This window comes from Cyanistes caeruleus, chromosome 13 (assembly GCF_971803275.1).
Source record: "Cyanistes caeruleus chromosome 13, bCyaCae1.hap1.1, whole genome shotgun sequence".
NCBI lineage: Eukaryota > Metazoa > Chordata > Aves > Passeriformes > Paridae > Cyanistes > Cyanistes caeruleus.
In genome coordinates, this window is record NC_141713.1 from 13308287 (window position 1) to 13330364 (window position 22078).

Genomic DNA, 22078 nt, shown 5'->3' on the forward strand with positions numbered 1-22078 from the left:
AACAGGAGCATGTTTTAGAGTTTTAAAGGTGAGGGAAAGAAACAAAAATAGTACAATCCCAACACCTTGTTCAGGAAAAGAAAGGAGAAAAGCATTTGTTTCTATTCTACTCTTTTCTCTACCGAAACTTTTTTTCCTTTGTCCCCTCAAGTTTTCCTGCATGAACACTCACCTTTGTTCCTGGAGGCAAGCCTTCTAATTGCTTGGGTTTCCTAAATGTTCGGTGATGCTGAGTCTTGTGATCCATTTTTTCTTTGCATGTTAAAAACTGCAGTCTGCATTTAGTGCAACGGTATATTCCCTTTTTCTTTTAAAGACAAATGACAATCTATAGTAAGCAGGGATGGTATGACAAAACTCTAGCCCTAGCTTGTCTCAAGCAATGCTCACACAGTTCCTAAAACATCAACTAAACAAACTCCTAATTCTATACAAAGACAAGATAGTCCATTATTACGGAATTAGATACTTGAAAATGCAAGACAGTATGGTTACTAAGAAGAGGAGGAATCAGATTCCCAGTTACAAGACACTTCATTATCTTTTTCTTTATTTGAACTAGTGGCAGATTTGCTAGTAACCTCAAGAAAAGCGGAATCAAATCACTACAATGCAATAAAGAAACCAAATAGCAGGAAGATTCTACCAAGGATATTCAGAGATTATTTTAAACAGGGAGCTGCTATTATACAAAAACAAGACAAAGTCTAACAATTCCTTTAGAGACTTCAGAAATTCTTCTAACTTCTTTTTCAGAGGGAGGTTCCTTACATGTGTTTAGCATTTTTCAAGCATTAAGGATTGAAAAGACTGCTTACCTGATGCCTCATGTAATGATGCATATATGGTGCTCCAATTTTAATAACTTTGAGGCAAAATGGGCATAGTAAATGTTTTGTGTTTTCATGAACTGTTCTAAAATGTGTTTCTACATCTGAAAAAGCTGAAGATCTGTAGTTGCACACCTAAAATAAGAAGTTTGACTTTTTTGTTACAAGTTTACTGACAGTGAAGACAGGGGAGTGGTGTAATCTAAATACAAAAGTCACTCTGAGATACCTGGCAAACATATGGCATTTCACCTGGCTTATGATTGTCCTTCATATGTTGCAAAAGAACTTGCTCTGTTTCAAATGATAATTCACAGATTTTACAAATTGCTAGAAAAAGTGAAAAACAAGAAAAAAGTAAAAATTTGATAGGGATCATATGTACATGAATTACAATACATATATGTGAAACATATATATCATTAAAGGTAAAGCAATCTCATGATTATTCTACTCTTAAGAAGAAATTCCCTGTACAGTTTCAGAAAGCCAGGAAGGCAAAGGCTTTAAGCATGAGGTCTTAAAGTAAACCTTTCAAATACAAATAAATAAACAAAAAAAAATGCAAGGAAAAAAACCAAAATATTTTTAAAATAATTTTTTTGCATATATATTGCTCTCAAAAGAAAAAAAAAAGTGTTCTGTTCCTATATTACATCTCAAGATTATTATTCAAGTACAATAGCTTTATTATGAAATTACAATCCAGGAAATAAAAGTTGGGAAATTTCTAAAAATTTTGGCTTAGAAAAAAATTCAGTGTGATAGGATTCAACTCACTGGATGACTCGTAAGGCGTGTGTGTACTCTCGATGTGGCACTGAAGCTGGAATGGCGTGGGAAACTGTCGGTAACAGTGCTGGCAGGTAGTGTGGCTTTCCCAACTTTCATTGCTTTGCTTCTCAAGCTCCAAGTGATGTTTCATGTGGTTCATAAACCTTTAAATGGTGCAAAAAACTACATTTTAACATTCCCTATACATATCACATGCAAGATGTATAGGATTCTTTAGAAATTTTACTGTGTAAGGACTTTTCAATTTAGAAAAAAAATAAAATTTAAGTAGTGTTTGCTAAAAAAACAGGCAACAAACTTAAAGCTGACTAGAAATCTTGACTTTAAGGAACACACATTAAATCTAAAACATGTTCTAAGACTAAATAATCTGTCACATTTCTCATGTTTCCTTTGACAAAATCCTTGCCTTGAAATATTAGGAAGTAAGGACAAGAAAAACATCAACTGTTCCCACTTTATCCACCACCAGCAACCTCAAAGCCCCATTCTGAAAAACATGTAACTTTAGCTCTGCTGAAAACTATTAAGTAGCAAGAATGTATCTGCAATTTGGACATGACAGCTTTATGTGAAACCACGGCAGGAGTTCCAGGAACATTCTTTGTCTAACCCATTTAGACCTGACATTGAATTATGAAGGACAGTTATCAAAAACGCCACTCTGCCGCCAACATCAAAAGAGTGGGAGAAACTGGTATGGTATTAAGCTTTTCCTCAATCTGACCACCTGTCTGAAGTAGGAATCTATTCTGGCTGAGAAGTCCAGGCACCCACGACAGCATCAGCAGGTCACTGTTACTGGTCGAGCAGCACAGCGACAGGTTAGCTGCAAAACCACTACAGTTCAACTCCAAAAAGATTCCTGTTTAGAATGCCCTTTATTTCAGTATAGCCAGGGGAACTATTAAATATAAGTCACATTAGGAATGTTAACTATTAAATGTAACACACAAAAGGAATGCAGACCTTGGAACTGGAAAAAACAAACAAGCAAGGAGAATAGTCTCGTGAGCTCAAGCCTGTACTATCATGCAGTTCCTTACAAAACAGAAACAAGAAAACCAGAAAAGGCCAACTGAGTCTATCCAATTTTCTAAGCAGACAAAAGAAACTGACACTCTTACTGCATAATGCCTTTACAAAAAAATTATTGCAACAGCATGTTCAACCACAGATCTTTTAAAGAAAGCAGGGGATTACCATGATGAATAATTTTCTGCTTTTCTGAATTTCAGTCCACAAAACGGTATTTGAATTAGGATGGTAAGACGTATTTAATTTTGTCCACTGTATATTAAGGTGCAAAATATACCTTGGAGTAAAAATTCTTAAGTTACAGAACTATGGAATAAGGCTACAAAGTTACAGTCAAAATTAATATGGTTAAAGTCAAAGCCACAGAAATTTTTTTAAAAAAGGGCTCATACATCTTTAATGACTTCCTGTGGAACATACAGGCACTATAGCACCAATTGCTTACAATATAATGCTGAGTAGAAAATAGTGCCTATTTAATGATTAATAGCAAATGTCATTGTTTTAATTACAGAAAACTTGTTTTTTTCAATAATATGTGTCTAATGCTAGCATAAACCTGCTCATTTTAACTTGCAGACTGTGCCCTTTGAAACAATAGTCCATTTTTCAATTTTACATTCTGCTACTTCAGCTTCCCTTGAAGAGCGTGTGTAAAAAAAGTTCAGTGACCTTAACTTCCAAAGGAACGATGACACAAACTTGTCTACCTACTAAAACAGCTTACTGGGGTTTTATCAGCATTTGGAAGTAAAATTACTCCAACAAAATAACAGATGTTATATAAGTGAACTACTGACTATTAGTCATTGCGCATCCCTAAAGGGAATTAACACTCCCGTCTACCAATATTGCCATCAATCCAGATGGCAAATTGTAAAATCCTTTGTGTTGCCCTTTTTAACCCCAAAGTCCTACAACTGCTCTTATCAAAACTATGTTTATGTTAGACATCACGAAAATTCGCACTCTGATCTGTAAAAGGTTTCAATTATGGCCACACATGCAAAGTAAAAATTAATCTGATTTCTGTTTAGTCACCCAATATTATCAGTTTTCAGTACAAAAGGAACTCTACTCAAGAGACAGAAGAATTTAATACATGAAACTACTATAAACTGTAAGTGATTAACAAATAATTAAGGAAATTAGTTCAAATACCTGATGTTATTTTTAAGAACTTTGAGACAACTGATGCATTTAAACGTCGTATGAGTCTTCTGCTCCTGTTGTACCTGCTGGAGGTCACCTTCATCCTTCCCATAATAAAAGTCATTAACTAACATAATCAGTTTTCCTTTCTCAGATTCAGTGGTCTTGCTTGTTGTGCTCAAACACTCTGTTTGGCCCATTCCCAGGAAAAAGTTATTTACCATATCTGGACAACAATACTGGATGCAAACAGGGAGAAGAGATGAGACAAAGAAACAAAGGTATCAGTCTCACCTAACAGCGTCGATGAGAACAACATTTTAAAAACCAAAGGCACTAATGTTAGATGCAAAGCTTAATTCTCTGACACACTGATGGTAGTCATATTCAATTTTGAACAGTAACTCACCTTTAACTAGTGTTTAAGTAATAAAACACTAGATATAAAACTGAAGAGGAAGATTCTCATAGGTTCATGTAAGATAAATTTAATCAAGAAAAAAATACTCGTGTTGCCTCACTCTTGCAAAAAATTTCTACCTCATTTACATTTAATAAAAAGAAAAAAGCAGTTTTCATGCAAGTATTTTGCTGACAAGCATTAAGTTTATTGAGAACTGCATAGGACATTTTGTCCTTTATTTCTTAGGGAAGAGTCGAAACCTTCAAAAGTTCTTTCCAGCATTACTAAAACACTCAGAATTCTGAGTCACAAAATAGACATTGCTCAAGCTCCTTTATGTTGAAGTGTACATAAAGAATGTTTAGCTAAAGAGCCATCTCATGAAACTTGCAACTTCAAAAAGTACAACACACTTCATAAAGAAGATGCTATTAAGTATCCAACAAAATAAGAATGTTTCAGAGGACAGATTTTTCTCCTGCCCAATAATGGTTCTTACCATGCAGGACTACTTTCCATAAGCCTACTAGAGTAAGGAGTAATTTCCTGCTGTGGAAATGTAGCTCAGTATCCTAAGTAAACACACTTCTTCAATGGGTTCTTTCATTCAGTTGATGTACTCAGTGCAAAAGCTACTCTGCACAAATAACAATTCGAAAAAGATAAAACTCTTGGGTTTTTTTCCACTGCTATCTGTATTTCTTAATTATGTTTCAGAGTGGAAGAGGATAATAATTACTCTTTAGGGTACTGTAACCCGGTAAATCAGAACCATTTGTGAGAACAGTAACTCAGATCCTCACAGATTTGTGTTATACAGTAGCTGATTACTCCTTTTTGGTTTGGATATTCAGACTGTATACAGACTGCAAAGCCACTTCTCTGTCCCTTAAATGAAATATATATACCTAAAAATTTTGAGAATCTTTGTCAAATGATAAATATTTTCCAGGAAACACTTTTTCCAGAAATAGTGGTAGATAGTTTCACAATCAGATGAAGCGATGCTCAGTTTTTGCGAGTTTTGTTTACCAGTGTTTAAGTATGAACTACCAATGAAATTCTTCCCCACAGCTTAAAAACTTTTTTATCTATAAAGTGTCAAGTACTTTTATCTTGCTGTACCAAGTGATACATCAAAATAAAACAGTAAGTTTACACTTGTGTCAGCTGCAGTCTTACACAGACGTGGGTCACCTGGCTGCCTATTCTCATAGACACTTACCTTCAGCACATTGGAAAAATGAGGCAAAAAGTAGCAAGCTTTAAGAGTTCCTGTCTTGCTCTCCCTGACTGCAAGACTTTGAGCATTTGTCTCTGGTTGAAAAGTAGATAGAAGCCAAACTAGCTTCCCATCAAACCATGGCACTCTTCCATAAACAAGGAGAAGCCCACAAAGGTTGTTCTAATGCTTACCAGCCCCAAAATATTTTACCTTCATATGATTTTTTAGAGGATCCATAAGATTGAAATGTATATTACATTTTGGACAAGCCCGTGGAAATGGTCCTCCATTTTTAATGGTGCTGGATACAGCATTTGTCCCTGTAAAATTTAAAACATAAAGACTCAGAATTCACAAGCAGAATACTCAATTTAGTAGTAGTGGTATTATTCTAGCAAAATATGCTACTTCAAATTAAAACTATTACCATCAATGAAACTGTAGTAACCATAAGCAAGGCTTTACAAGCATCTTTTAACTACTCCTCCTTCTTCCTGAACTGACTTGGAGTTTGTTCTGTTTGATGCAAACTGATAAACAGATTTTACAAAATCTTATCAGCAAACAAGGAAAAAACACGTGAGGATACGAAGGCAGCATGAGAGGAAGGAAACATTCCTTCTCTGCACGATCAGCCCACCCCATCCTGGACAGGATGGGTTTTTGGTGTTTGCTTAACAAACTTTTCAAACAAACACTTAAAGCCTGTTTTCTGCCATGACCAATCATCATCATGATAGGGTTCAGATAACTAGCTCTGGAAAGGAATTTCACCATTTGGTTTTCTTAATGATGAGGTTATTTCTCTCTGGAGAGTTGTTGGAATCTAGGCTTATTCAAATGCATTAGTTCTGTTAACCAAAGATGTCTTTGGAGAATCTAGACAATAAATCCTCTAAATTAACAACTACTCCCAGTAATTAAAGGAAATAATGCTTCTGTTATCAACATAAATGATTAATGCCTTTTAAACAAAAGAGATATTAAAGCTTTGTATTAGTTTAAACTTTAATGAATAAACCCAAGCTTTGAGTTTTCTCCAAACTGTGAAATGTATCAGAGCAAGAGCTACTTTTCCAGATGAAATTCTCTTGCATTCTCAAGTCATTCACAGATCTGGAGGACTCCATATTAAGTAAGTAGTTTAGATGTTAAACACAGGAAACAACATCTCAACAGCAGAGTCAACTGTTCCCTGCCAGGACTATGAAAAGATGTAATAAAAACAAAAACATAAATACAAGGGAATGAGTAAGTGTATGAGTTAAGACATTACCATGCCAGAGTGTTATATATTTTTACACAAAAAGAGTCCTGCCTAGATCATAAACAAACAGTAATTTTCCTTAGGATAACAATTTTGCTAAGAATCATTATTAAGCAGAAAGCACATGTAAAAGATGTATCACAAAACAGTGCTGCAAGTCTTCACTATTACAGTTGGCAAAAATTTTGACATATCACAGCTCAGTGCAAACTGAGTTGAAGAAAACCAGTCCTGCAGCAAAATCTTGGGTTCTGCAGTGCTTCAGTGCTGGATTCTGTGACAGATTAGAAATTGGTAAACCAGCATGTGATGGCTTAGAGACAAACTCAGCAAAATAAGGTTCTCAGTGAATATGATCTACTTCTTTTTTACTGATTTTAGCAAGACCCTTCAGTTATCTTTTTTTCTTATGGGCTGCAGCACAGTATCTATTTCACCTGAAAGAGGGTGGAGGAAATTTTTTGCTGCAATGTTCATGTTATAGCCACATCCATCTGGTTGCTGTAAAGAGCAAACGAGCTCTAAATAAGACATGCAGAAACCCAAATCTGAAATTATTCCAAACAATCATTTTAACATTATAGGAGAGAGGATGTCTTGGAAACGTCAAAGAGTTTTTGGCATTGAATAGAATCTGGTCTATTGCCTACTGCAATCACTAGAAAGTATGTCTTGTCTCAGGACAAAAATGCACCTAATAGTTAATACTCTAAAACAGCCAGACTCGCTCTCTTCTTGCTGGAAAGGAAAAATAACAATAACATCCCTTCTTTGAAATAGACCTTCTCCCCTCCCCACTACTATTTCAAACTGTATCAGAAGCACTGCTAAAAAAAAAAAGGGGAGGGGGAGGATACTGCAAAACACACTTTGAAATAATCAGTCAAAATACAGAATCACAAAATAATTTAGGTTGGATCTTTGAAGGTCATTTTGTGCAACTTCCCACTCAAAGCAAGTCTAATCTTATGGTCAGAGCTATGTCCAGTCAACTTTTGATTCTCTCCAAGGATAGGGACTCCACAGTGTAAGTTTTTACTGCCTTGCGTGGCATTGCTAAAATGATTTTTTTTCCTTCACCTAATCAGAATTAGTTCATAAATTCAGCAGTCACATAATTAAGTCAAGAATTCTTTTAATCTTGATTTTCTGGTTGGTTGCGTTTTGAAGCTTCAACCCTCTGCTCCTTTCTTTGACACTGAAAATCTGAACTAAGAGAATGAGGTCAGGGGCACTTATTTTTATCATCTGTCTTCAAATGACTAATTATTGCCTTACAGAATACAAACCTACCTACCAAACAATAAAGGTCTAAAATTTGACTAGGTAACCTCAGGTAAATTAATTTGTAAAGGTATATAAATCCTTGCAAAGAATATTTTTTTTATTATTTTATGGCATAAAAAGAGTTACTTACACTGCCTTAAGAGCATCAAAAACACTGACCAACTGAAACACTACAGATGTGTTAGCTTTCTCCCTGACACAGAGGCAGGACTGCCAGCTAGACCACTTCATCTTCCTACCGTTTGAAATCCACTTCGTGTCTGTGTAACTGTTGGAAGTCACCTGTAGACAAAACAGCCAAGCTGCTTCTAGCACCCACCTCATTAAGCTCGGCCTGTTTTGGAGTTACACTGTTGCCTTCAGAAGTAGCAGGAGGTTTAGATACAAAATCACTCTCATTTAGACCTGCAGCACTTTAATTTAAAGAACCTTGTTTATTTCCCATAGTAATTAGAACACATTTGTGATTACTGCAATTTAGAGTCCACACAAAGTAGTTTTAAGATATTCCGAAACTAATATGCCATACTGAAGTTAAGAAAACAATATCCAATTCAGACTGAGGGCCCAGGCCAGTGAAGCAGGAAAAGGGAAAACTTTGTGAGACGTACAAACCCACCTCTGAAACCCCAATAAATCATGCTGTGGCCACCTGAATTCATTTGGCCTACTTTTCACATCTTGACTCTAATCTGAGACAAGGTGAGTTCACAGTAATAAAGTTAAGATAAAGTTAAGATACGCAGCTGGTTTCTGCAATGCCCGCTACTTGGAACAAGCTCTGCACTTTTCATGAAAAACACTTTTTTTTCTGGTTCTGTGTTAATGCTGTTTTAGTTTGTTATATAACTCTGTAAACAGCAGTTTGCATGTAAAATGAAAAAAGTCTTGTAACTTCTAATGACCAAGCACAGCACATTTATCTGCTCTATTCTTCTGAAAGAACATTACATGTCCTTATGGCCTGCAGTATTTCTTATGAAGAAAATCACTAAAAACAAATAAACAAACAAAAAGAAAAAAGCCATGAAAACAAAAAATCCACAACAAAACAAAAAACAAACCACAAGCAAAAAAACCAAAGCAGAAACAATAACAAAATGAAACAAAAAAAAAAATCCCCAAAAAAACAGACTGGAAGACACCACCAAAAAAATCCCCCAACAACTTTGAAATTGGCTGTGGCTGGTCAACATGCCTATAAACACTTGGCTCCATCTTCTCAGAATCCCATGTCTCTGTCACTGTAAAATTACCCTTGATGATATGAACTCAATACACAAATCAGTCCTCAGTAGATCTGGAGGACACAGCTACAAACCAACAAGTCTGATGCACGAGCACAGGTCTTGTAAACCTCTCACAGTGACAGACTGCAAATCATCTTAAGACTGTAATAAAATATGTCAAAGGTTTCAGTTCTGGACACAATGACCTAAGCTAAAGACATTCTGCTATAGCCCTCCTGCCCCTCAATGGCATAGCTGCTTCAATGACTTCTCAGGGTGTAGCAAGAAGCTCAATAAGTGGAGATATCTTGTGTCACAACAAATCATTCAAACTTCTGAGAGGAAACAAAACAGCCCTCTGTCACCCATAGCTGTATTTACTCAGTGGGAACTATCTAAACTTAGCCAACAGTCTGGAGAACATCCCCATTCTATGCACACAGGCAGAATCCCAGCAGGGAATGCTGATGAACACCTTGGAGAATCTGCCACACTGTGCCTCATACATGGGAAAACATAATTCATTTGATATACAGATACCTAAACATCCTAGCATTCTCCTTCGTCATACGCCTTTCCTTCATTTTGATAAAAATAAACATGTTAAGGTCAAATGCCCCACTATGTATTGTTTGCCTAAGGTTCATTCATTCACATTCCCAAAATGATCAGGTTATTAATTAAATGCTACTACTTCCTAGGGAGTTTTAATTTACTTATACTCACTGTGTTAGGTATATGAGCTGCTTACACTGAGATATGTCTTGCTCAGCAAAGCTTCCACAGAACTGGTATGACCTTAGCATTCCTCTGTATCACTGAGGATCAGTGCCATCTAGCCATCAACCTACAGCAGGAATTGTTGCTGCTGCTATATATTAAACTATGTGTAGCTGTGCAATGAGGGCCAGGGAAAAGGTCTGATGAAGTTTACAAGGAGCTTCAGTGAAGTATTCTACTTGACTGTAGAAACCCCAATTTGGAAACAAGGACTATTTTAATAAGTTAAAAAAAACAGTTCATAATTCCAATTTTAACAGCTTAACCCATCTGTGATAAAAATTTTGAAGACTCTTTTATGCATTTATAAAGGTGAGTAGTCTTAATCTACACAACTCTGATTTATAAATTCTACTTCAGAAGAACTGTAATACTAGCAGAATACACACAGGTATGCATTTTAGCTCTGTTGTTTGTTCACGTAAAAAAGGAATAATATAAGCCTATTTTGGAAACTAATCACACCAGCTCCAAGTATTATTTAGTATCTTGCTGGTATAAATCAGATTGACACCTCTTACCATTAAAGTGCCTCTCTCAGCTGGAATGTGGACACAAGAATTCCGTGAATCACCCATATTCCAGGCTAGTTTGTCTAACTCTCTACACAGCAGGTCACACAGACTTCAGGTACTCAGGATAACAGGAAAAAGCAGCACCCAAAAATTCTTGCCTGGTCACTTTTTTCTATTAGTGAACACTTCTGAAGCTATTACCCAGGAGTTGGCTATGCTCATACACACAATATTCCTATGCACCACGTCCATGATGGCAAGGACAGAGTGAAGTACACCAGGCTGCAGCACCACCTTGCTGACAGGTAAGCTGGAATACTGAACCAGACTTGGTTCTTCAGGTACTGTTCACAGCCCCTCTTTTTAACTAACAGTCTTTTCCTATTCCCACCAGCTGAAGAGTGAAGAGTATACTAAAAACAAACCTTTACCTGTCCATAAAGATACACTAGATCTGGCAATGCTTTTTCCCATCTAAATGAGCATTATAAGAAGACATCAGTTGATTTTATCATCAGTCTAATGCACTGAAAAGCAACATCTCACAACACAAGACTCTGAAGTTTATTTCATTAAACATTATACAGTGTTATGTACAGGGGGAAGAAAAAATAGCTATACTATACTCTAGAAATCCTATTTAAAGTTATAACCCAAAGATCTGCACTAAATGACATTAGGTTGTTTCTTTCTCTTATCAACTACTATAGTTATACCCACCTGTTACATTCACTGCTGGCCCAGTCTGGTACTGTGGAACTCCCGAGTTGTGTCTCACACCAAACAGTATACCAGATGTATTATCTGGTGCATCTGGTGGAGAATCCATAATATAATCCTAATAAGATATTTTCAAGAGGGAAAAAAAATTTGAGGTTTAATGTTTTTTTTACTTGCAGGTTTCAAAGGGTTTATTTTAAAAACATATGATTGATTAAAAGTACTCAGAAGTACTCAGCTGAAAATCAAGTTCATTACAATCTCCCTAGGATAGGTTTTTTTTACATTTTAATAAGGTTGCAATTCTCATTAGTGCTTGTTAGTTTTTATAGCTGTGTATTCAGAATAGTAAAAACAATCCTAAGTCCTGGGAAAGACCAGTTAATGAAACATCACTAATCTGTTTGAATTGCTAATTGCAAAGGCTTTTGTTCAAAAAACTCTGATGATGTTTCAAATTATACTTGATTGTTTTTCAAAAAAACCAAATACTTTCTTCTGTCAACCTAAACTCAGGCATTTGCTTGTTAACTCCTGCACAACATCTTGCTGCATCTTAAAAGATCAAAAAAACAGAACTCAAAAGTAGCACAAACTTCTCAAAGCAAGATGGTATTAAGATCAAATTCTAAGTGCTCAAGTTCTAATGGAAGTAAGGGGTTCTATAGCACCTTGACTGGGAAGGGCACTAGTACCAGATATCAAGGGTTTTTTTCTTTTATGTAGAGTAACTTTGGAAGAATTTCCAAATATAATATAATCAAACACTCTTTTCAAAGCCCAACTAACCTAAAAGTTGGTTCATGTTTCCCAGCACCCAGTTAAATTAAGTTTTGTGCATCTCCAAGTACAGGTCTTCTTTTACCTTTCATTTTAAAAGATCTGCCCTTTAGTACATATTGTACACATAACCTAAAAAAATAAATAGTCCACATTCCTTGTCTCCAGCACTGAAAACTGTTAAAACAACTCCACTGATCTATAACAATAGTAGCAGTTCCACTGTTACTATAACAGGTAACATTTGAAGGAAAAAAACCCAAGAAATTTAGTTCTCTTTACAAATATTTACAAAGAGTTAAGAGGGTGAGGTAGGAGAAACATTTTTCAAGATTCATCAATACTGGTCACATTTTAATAGGCCATTCATCCTATAACAATCTGAAACATGAAATATTTTCAAGAATAGCTATAAGCAGTTAAGAAAAAACAATAGAGTTAGGTTTAATTTTAACACTAAGGTAGGAGTGGAAAAATATTGGCAATTTCACCTCTGAAATAAGGCAAATTGTTACACTTCATCCAAGCTGTTTTGTGAAACAAAAAAATTGACAAAAGTAGGGCTATCATCCTAAAACAATAAAAATAAATTTCAAATACCACCTAATATACATACAGAGACCTTGTCATCAGTGTATCCATGAGACAAAGGCCAAAATACATATTGCTGAAAAAACTGCTTCCCATTCACAACTGTGCTACTTACTTGAAATATCCCTGTGGAAGTTACCACATGTTTAACCACCACCATGTAAACCAAACTTAATGGAAAGAAATCTAAAGGAGCACAAGTACATAAAAAGGTATGATAATCTGGTTTAGAACTCCGAAATACCAGAACAAATAGGAAGATGCTAGTCCCCATCCTGCCTTTTTACTGTACATCTCCTTAAATGAAGACCCTTCAGGACATTTATAAAGAGCCCCTCTTTCTTCTCTTGAGTCACACAATTCACTGTAACCAAATTAAAGAGAGATGTTCAGGGGTAGCTGTGGAAATAATAACTGAATTTCTGTGCTGCATTGTTATGAGTAACAGCTATATGAGCTTCAGTCATGACAGAGCAGGTGTTACTGTAGCCACAAGAGTTTCAGAAGAGCCAGTGAAAGGACTGCAAAAGAACAGACTGCAAGCCACACCTCAAGCACAGCTAATGCTCAGGGGATAAACCTGTGGCAGGCTCTGAGTACAGAGCCCTATGCACACCATTTATATTTGAAGTGTGACCATTACAACAGCTAGGTACAAACACTGCATCTCTTACTAGTCTGTGTTTTCTTTGTTTTTATGTTCTGCCAATATTTTAATTTTTAACAAGATCACAGTTTGGGTATTTTGATGACATGGGTATACACTGTATATCCCCAGTATATACTAAACATATCCAGCAAGCAAAAAAAATGTAAAAACAGACACACTGAATACTCTATCACCTAAAAATATCATCTATCTTTCAAAAAGTCCTTTTCTGTTGTCAGGTACCTGTTTTAATGTAATATGGCTCTGTCATTTTACATACAAACCTCCCAATATTGAGTAATGCTTTAGAAAACAAATGTTTAAAAAACCAAAACAAAACAGCTTTACCAAATTGATGAAAAAAAAAAAAATCAAACTAACACGTATAGATGCTCTCACATGCAGAAAGGCAAAACCCTATCTTTTTAAGTTAACTTCCTAAGGCTCAAGTGAAGAGAGGTATCACACAACTACTTTTAGTTTTCTAAGGGACCAGTGACAGTATTAAGTTCATAGACTGCTGCTGCTGTTGGACATGAAAAAAAGATGCTTGATTCCAGTTCAAAGGCAGAAGATGATCAGAAGGCCTTATTATCTACCTTTTATAAGGTACTAAATAAGGTTCCAATACAGCCTTAACATGATTTGTAAACCGAACAACACCTCTCTAGTCCCATTGGTGGAACAAGAGAAACACAGTCAGCACAGCTGTACAGATTTGTTTTGAGAAACGTAAGTTATTTACAGAAATTGTCCTTGAAAGAAAGACTTTCCCAAGAAATTTTCCCTTGAGAAAGAAATCAGCCACTGGCAGGCTGAAAACCTTCTCAGACTCAGAAATATCAGGCCCACAGTCTGCATCCTAGATTTTCAACTGTGGAACCCTATATGGCAATTGGTAACTAAACCTATCCTGAAAAATTACAATTCATAGTACTGGACCTTTGTTCCCACAAAATTACCTAGGAACAACCAGAACTTGAGTCACACTGACTGAGGAAAGTGCCTAATAAGGACAAGACAGAATTGGCTGTGGCTTAGTGCATTCTGAGCACTGAATTACAGAACATTATCACTGCTAAGGACAAATTTTTCTTAAAGAAGAGGATAGTCCTATGCTATGAAATGCAACAGCAGCTCTGACTGAATTAAAATTGCTGTAAACTGTATGACTGAAATAAAAATCAACTCTAAATTTCTGGAACTGCACAGCAGTTAGTACACAGCATGTACAGCAACAACACAAAAAACAGACTGACTTACTTAGGAAGTCAGTGAATCAAGCTTGTAATTGGAAAGCGGTATTTCAATGATAAAACTGGAATACCAAACACTGACAAGAGGCAAATTATAGACTTGTTGAGAAATTGAGGAGATATGCGTTTCAAACCAATAGGTGATCAAAAGCAACCAGTTCCCACAGAAAAAAAATGTCTTGACACCCCGAGATTAAAAAATATTGCACTGTATTTAGAATGCAAAGGCATCTGAAGGATGTTCAGCTAAAAAAGGGTCCTGTCAGTGTCCAGCTATACCTCACAGTGATCTTCACAACATGGTATTTTCAAAGGTAACTTTCAACACCTGGAAGCCGAAGATCCAAATGTCAAATGCTTTCCAGAAAAACTTTTTTGAAACTTTTGCCACTTAGGAAGGAACAAGCTAGGAAGAAACAGAAAATGTGTGAACAAAAATGTCACAGAAAGCCCAAGGCAAAAAAATCATCACTATAGAACAGCAGCACCCAGTGAAATAAACACTAGATGGGGAGTGGCTGAGGAATCCAAAAACCCTAAGGAGCTCTTGAATGAAGAAAATTCAAACTAAGGACATGAGTCAAAATACAGGTAAATACACATACAACACTAAGAAAAGCAAATTACATCATGTGGCAGGAGTGACTAAAAATCACACAACTTTGCCCAAGACACTAAATTATAGTACCTCTCTAAAAAATAGGCACATCAGACAAGCTTCTTCCTCCATAAAAAGTGTAAAATCATCAAATGGTAATAACAATATAAACAAGAAATTAAATTCTAGATAATGCTGAAACTGACAATACAGTTCTGAATTTACAAAAGTTAAGCTAAAGAGAAGGAAGATTCACCATGTCTTAAGCAAGCAAAAAGAATGCAGACAAAAAACTCTTCTTAAAGGTACTTAAGAATTTCTTAACAGGTGAAGAATAGGATGTTACATTTAAGACAGCTTAAAAAAAAATTAAGGGCTCATGAAAATCGTAATCGAAATGTCAACATTGTAAAGAAACTGTGCAAGGCCGTAATTTCAACAAACAGTGAAAGCTTCAAGAGACCACAGAACCTGTGCTGTGGATATCCCAGATAAGGATGCATTACTTTCTAAAGGGTGTCAGTCTAACCTGGAATAGACAGAACTGATTAATACATGGTTAGAGAACCTTTTCCATGACCTATTTCAGGCTGCAACTTCTTCAAACAGATGTTTCTCCATTCTGCCATGGAAAAACAACCTGCAGATTTTGACAAAGTAACACGATAGATACTTAACTAAAGTCTCATCTGTAACAATAATGAACTTAATGAAGGAGAAAGAAGTCTCACAAAAGGTGCACTCTACATGTTTTCTTTAAAGGAAATCACTGTCTTGATGAATTATATCCAGCTTATGTATACTCCATGGTAAAGTTCAGCTTTCTTAGCTCTGTTTCCTCTGAGGTTTTGTCATAAAAACAATGCAGAAGCCCCTACCAGCTTTGTTAGAACAAAAACATGACCATGTATGTATGAGGGAAGGAGAGGGCTTTCTTTTGCAGTCAAGATTCTGCAGGACCTACTGGCACATCTTAAGAGGATTTAATGAAGCATACTACGTCATCAGTAAACCTATAAAAAATTTCAGATACTTGAAATATGTGTATACATCATGTAAAGTAGCAAAGCTTTCTGCTTCATAAAGAAAGATTTAAGATGACTAAAGAAGCAACCTAGATATCCCTACTGATATCTGGACTTTTAATTATATAATTTCTTAGGACATCTTAAGAGTGACAGACTAATTTAGCTAACCCACTTCACCAGACACACCCACAATTTTTCTCTGCAAACTATCAATCAACTGCTGAAGACTCAAAATTAGAAAGTATGAGTATTTTTCCTATTGAGTTTGCCAAAGATTCAGCTAGCCTGTTGATAGACAATGGTTACATTATGGTTTTAATTCTGTTTTTCTTAAAATACAGCTTCTCATCACCAATTATTTAGCCACAAATCTTAAAAAGAACACCCAATTCCAATCCTCATTTTAATGGCCTAATTAACTGTTCATTCAGACTGATTGCCCTGCTCAGCAAATGCAAAATCCATTATGCTGCATGATTTTTATTTACACCAAAAGACTGACAACTGAAACAACCTCAGGTATGTGTATTTGCATGGACAATGGAAATGGTGCACTCTGTCAGGCTTCATTTTAACCTGACAATAGTAGCTAATATTATAGGTACATGGTGTGAACAGTTTCAGCGTAAATTATTTTCAGTGAAAGTATTGCATCAGTTTACCTCATACAAATGTGGAATTTCAATCCTCATTCTTTCTCTTACATATGCCCAACAAATAAGGCAACAAAACAGTGTCTAACTCAAGTCCCTCACATTTGGGGTTTTGTGGTAACCCAGGAAGGTCTATGACACATGACATGTGCACAGTTCTTTTATAGGCTTTTCAAGCAAAACAAGTACATTGCCAAATTGCTTCACCTACTGATCAGGCAACTTTAGGTTGCTTAAACCCCTTTACCATACTCTTGTTTCACAATGCTTTCATTCAAGTGCCACATGAATGAAAAAGGAAAACCCACTAAGGAACTACTACTACTACAGCAATCTCTTAAGAATCAAAAATCCCAAGGTAAGGCACTGAAAAAAACAGGGGGAAAACCCACAAAGTTGCTTTACACACTAAATGCAAACTAATTTAAAATGAAATTATTTTATCAATGCAGATTAATCTCTGACCAAATAAATCTGTAAAATTTAGAAAATAGATTTGCAACATTTCTCCAAAGAACATAAAGAACCCAAACAGTACTAATTTCTCTGGTGTCAAGGATTTTTATTTAATGCCATTTTACTCTTACTAGAGCTATCATCTTTGAGTCTTCCAAATCACTATTTCCAAACATATATTTTAATTTATCGGTGCAAGGTTATGGTCCTAGAATCTTTACAGCTAACATAATGCTAGTTTATAATCTAGTCCAGATTTTTAAAGCACTAGACTGAGACAGCATGTTCTTCATTAATTTATTCAAAAGTAATCATACTTCTTACATTTTAAATGGATAAAAATTTACCTGATTGAGTATTACAGGCTGTGCTGTTGCAGTAGTCTCTGGCCTGGATACAGGTTGAGCCACTACAGGAACTGTGTTATTTCTTGATACTGGCTGTGTTGTCACTGGAATGGTTACAGGTCTGCTAACAGGCTGTGCTATTCCAGAACTTGACCCAGGCATCTGCTGTGTCGATAAACATCCAGTAACTGGTCTCTGCAGTGTTAGTGAAGTTCCTGAAGCATTCACTGTTACAGTCAACGGCTGAACTGCCACCGAGCTGGTCACAGGTCTGGGCACAGTCTGAAAGACCGATGGAGCAGGCATGGCACTGGGGCTGGAGGCAGGCGTCACGTAATGCTGACTCTCAGACTTGAATGTAGTGACTGTACCTGTTGCAAAGGATTCCAAAGTTATCTCTATGTAATTTTGCAGTCAAATGTTTCATAAGTGTGGTGGATTTTTTTATTAATTACCATATTAGGACAATAAAGTACCTCTACTGGGTGCACCATTCTGTATCCCCCTTCGTGATGAGCTGAGGTTGACTCTGTTCAATATATCTGTCAAAAGTTACATTTATCTTAATTGCAAATAAATTAATAGCTTCATTGCTTTTGAAATTTAAAAGCTGCATTCATATACACTAGTTAAGCCAATTAGGATTTGGCTTATAAATTAAAATGTTATTTCTAAAACAAAAACCTGGCAACACCAAGTGTGATTTGTACAAATTAGGGTATGCTCCTCCACTCCTCTTTGGTTAAGCTAGTTCACTTGAGAATCTCAATGTTAATTTTCTTGGAGACAGGTTAACACACACATAAGAGTATAAACAACAACAACAAAAAACAGACATGGCACGAGCATTTCAATTTTCTGATTACAGTACATTCATTTACATCTCTTTTTCAAATATATGTTTCCCAAATACTAGAACTGCTCTCCATTAAAGGAAGCATTTTCTCTAAACCAGTAATGACTTAATTTGCTTCTGTATTAGCAAAATATAGCACTTACAAGCTGGATTCTAGACTTCATGATATCATCCATTTTTCAATGTGAAAGGAAAACAAACAGATCAGCAACCAATGGAGTCATATTAGAATTGCATTACAAGAGCACTGATTTTCTTACATATCCTACATGGTAGTCTGTGTCCAGAGTTCTAGCTCAGCAAGAGCACATGCAATTTCTTAAATTATGTTTACCCTCTAACTAATGCCACTGATATTCCTCAAACTTTTCTGTCTTTGTCTAGGATTTCTGACCATTTCAGGAAGTTACAAAAATATTCATTAAAACAAAATACTCTTCTACTCCCAGATTCTCAGTTCCATTAGTGCTGCTGACAAGTTGCTTGCTCTGACCTGTGAAAATATGCATATAAAATTAGATTGATTCTCCAATATATCACCCAAAAGGCTTGAAGTAACTTCTCAAACCAGGGTCAAATTACATCAGGTTCTCAAACAATAGATCTCAGAGTATCTACACATTGTGTTTAATAACCTTAAGGCCATTTCCACCAACAATGGCTCATTAGTATACACTTCTCCAGTTGAAAAATCTATCTAATAGCAGTACAGCTCCAGAAGATCACAGCTTTCAACCTGCCACCTGCATTTAGATGACACTAATAAAAAAAGCAGCTGCAACCAACAGATTTAAACAGGTTTGCATTATTTAAGATACGAAAAAATTTGGTCCTGTAACAGTAATACTATTTTTATTTCAACATAACAGTAACTACAAATAAGGATTGAATTATTTTGGTATTTAGCTGAATACATACATTTTGTCAGTGTAAACAAACCTATACCTCATACAGGAATTCCAGTGTGAAATTAAACTTAAGCAACGTCTATCTACAAAAGAACAGTTTTTCTAAAAGTTACGTCTCACAAAGCATAGTCAAGACATCTGATGTGCACACATTCTAAATTACAAAGGTAGATTTTATTGCTTTTAAAAAGAACATTTCAGGAAGTCAGTTAACTGAAATTATAAACTACATTTACATGACTTGACTGATTCATCACAGACTTGATGTGCACTTCCCCTCTTTCATCAAAGTGTTATTTGTTCCGTTTAGGTAAAACAGCACTGAAGCACAAGTGTGCTGACATGCAGAGTAACATTTTAAAACACTAACAAATTACAGGTTTGCATCATTATGAAGCAAGAAGCAAGAAAAATAAGCACTAACTGTAGGAAAAATGAGCAGTCACAGAAAAAGGTAAAGGGAACAAAGTGTGAACTACTTTTCATCCCAGCCAAAATAATCCTCCAGTACACCAGAAGGGACACTTGATACTACACAACTCTGACAGCAGGTCAAAGTTGAGGTTTAATTATTTCCTTCAAGTTTTCCATATAGTCTGTACAAAAACTAGTAATTGTACTGTCAGGAAGAGGTTAAGAAAATGCAATGCATTATAGAAACTACACCCTTCAGAAAAATTAAGACCTATACATGAGTTTTTATTTGTCATCAATTTTTCATCTGATCAGGTGCAAACTTAACAGTGATAAGCAAAGCTGAACTCATGGTATCTTGCCTATCACCAATAACAAACTGAAGCCTGACTACTGCCAGGTAGTACTACTTACAAGCCAGAGAAGAACTGAGGTCATTCTTCCATAGCTGTTTTTGATAGTGAAGTAGAAGATTATAAAGAGAAAAGTTGAGGAAAGGGAAGGAAAAAAGATAAAGTAACAAGTTACACCATAAATTACTTTACTTGTGTCAGGACCGAGTATGGACAGCACTAGAATAAAAACCAAACATTTTAAGTCTCTATCTTTTACCAAAGTTCTTGAAGTTCACAAAATTATACCAAAATTATAGTTTTCACCTGAATTATTTCTATCCTCTGGCTACAACAACTGCAATCAAACTTGGCATGTTTGTTGTTCCAACACATGCTAGTACCTTAATAGTTGCTCTGCACCATGACCTACTGCCAGTGACCAACAGCAATCCAGAGGTCTCTGGACCTTCCAGAAAACAGTACAGATATTTTTCAGACATTCTAGATGTTTGTAACTGCAGGAAATTTAGAGTTATTTTAAAATATTCTTCAAATTTTTCAGAGTACTCAGAGTATTTTTAAAATATTCACTCTTAAAAAATATTTTCTGGTGAGTACTTAAATATCAGATTCAGTATTCTTTTCATATTTAAAACTGGTTTTCCACTTTTTAACCTTGTGTAAGAAGCCTTAAACTTACTATCGTAGTGAGCAAAAATGTTAATAGATGCAAGATGAAAGTATTGTGAACTAAAATGTCTGAACAGCTAATAACAGCTCTGAAACCCATGCAGCAGTGTAACAGACAGCCTCATGTAACATTTTGTCCTGAGAATCTTCACTGCAAATTACACACCTCCAGAAAACTACAATGAAAATCTTGGATACAAGCATTGGCAGAGATGAGGCAGAAACTGTGAGGAGTAAACCTCACCAGACAAAGTCTTGTGCCAGGGACACCTTAGGTCAGAGCTCTTAAAAAGTGACTACAAGATGGATACACAAAAAAAAAGTTTAATGACTAAAGTTAATTAAAATAACAAAAAAAAAAGTTCTTCTTTACTTACCTACCAAAGCCAAGCATAGGACAAGCACGGAATCCTGACACATCTGTCATCACAACCACCTAACCTCACTCCCTGCGCTTAGGAGAAAACTAGGGAACTTCATAAAAAAAAGTCTATTTCACAAAGGATGGGTAAATTTATCAATAAAAATCTACTTTACAGACAGGCTTTCAGTATTTTCATATTAATCATTTTCCAGATTGCACTTTTATTATAGACACTTAAGACAGGTCCTGGTTTTGTCAGAATGATGTTCATCAACATATGAAATGAAGGGTGGAGGAAAAGAAATGACTGTAACAGGGAGACTTAAATTCATGCACATTCTTTTAGTAGGGAGACACTCACTCCAAAATATACAACTAAATATTACTGTACTGTAAGCAATTGCATGCATGATTTCAGCTTTGTGTATACTGGCTTTTAAACTCCACCACTAATGTTAAAACCTTCAAGTGTCCTTACTTGACCTCAGAGATTTAAGGTTAGAGGTAACCAGAGCTGTGCACAACCTGGGGTTTAAGACAGAATTTCTTAAGAATTCTGATTTTCAGTAAGACAGAGACATACAGCTTTAAGATTTGGACTATCTTAAGTTGTACTATTAAGAATGCCGTACTTTCAAACTAAATTTAATTTTCTATACCTTGAAAGACCTGTTTTAAACTATGGAAAAGTGTTGTCTTACATGTAGTAGCTGGCTTTGAGCTGGAGATTTCCCCAACAAAGATTGGCTCATCATCATCATCTTCATCATCCTCTTCCACTTCTCTCACTCTCTTTTGCCAGGGTTCTAGCTCCTCCTCTTCACATTCCATAAATAATTCTGCCATCTTGAGACTAGAAAGTAAAAAAAAACCAAAAACACACATACCAAAACATTCAGTACTTTCATTAAG

The 22078-nt window shown here is 35.7% G+C and overlaps 1 protein-coding gene across 12 annotated transcripts in view; it reads right to left on the bottom strand.

The window, feature by feature from the left end:
- Window positions 1–22078, bottom strand: part of ZNF280D (zinc finger protein 280D) — a 48716-nt gene that overhangs the window by 21759 nt on the left and 4879 nt on the right. For 5 of the 12 annotated variants that reach the window (XR_015275815.1, XR_015275814.1, XM_086848982.1 and 2 more), the window contains exons 2-11: window positions 21868–22019; window positions 18076–18141; window positions 17600–17970; window positions 11242–11359; window positions 5654–5763; window positions 3825–4054; window positions 1611–1768; window positions 1060–1160; window positions 819–965; window positions 173–307 (exon numbers count right to left, since the gene is read on the bottom strand). Coding sequence is in view for 9 of the 12 variants with exons in the window: in XM_086848982.1 (XP_086705108.1) it covers window positions 173–307; window positions 819–965; window positions 1060–1160; window positions 1611–1768; window positions 3825–4054; window positions 5654–5763; window positions 11242–11359; window positions 17600–17970; window positions 18076–18141; window positions 21868–22012 (1581 nt within the window). In the remaining 3 variants the exon portion in view is untranslated. Of the gene's footprint in view, window positions 1–172; window positions 308–818; window positions 966–1059; window positions 1161–1610; window positions 1769–3824; window positions 4055–5653; window positions 5764–11241; window positions 11360–17599; window positions 17971–18075; window positions 20226–21867; window positions 22020–22078 lie in introns of all 12 variants that reach the window. The other 7 variants (XR_015275816.1, XM_086848984.1, XM_023934063.2 and 4 more) reach the window with 3 other exon arrangements.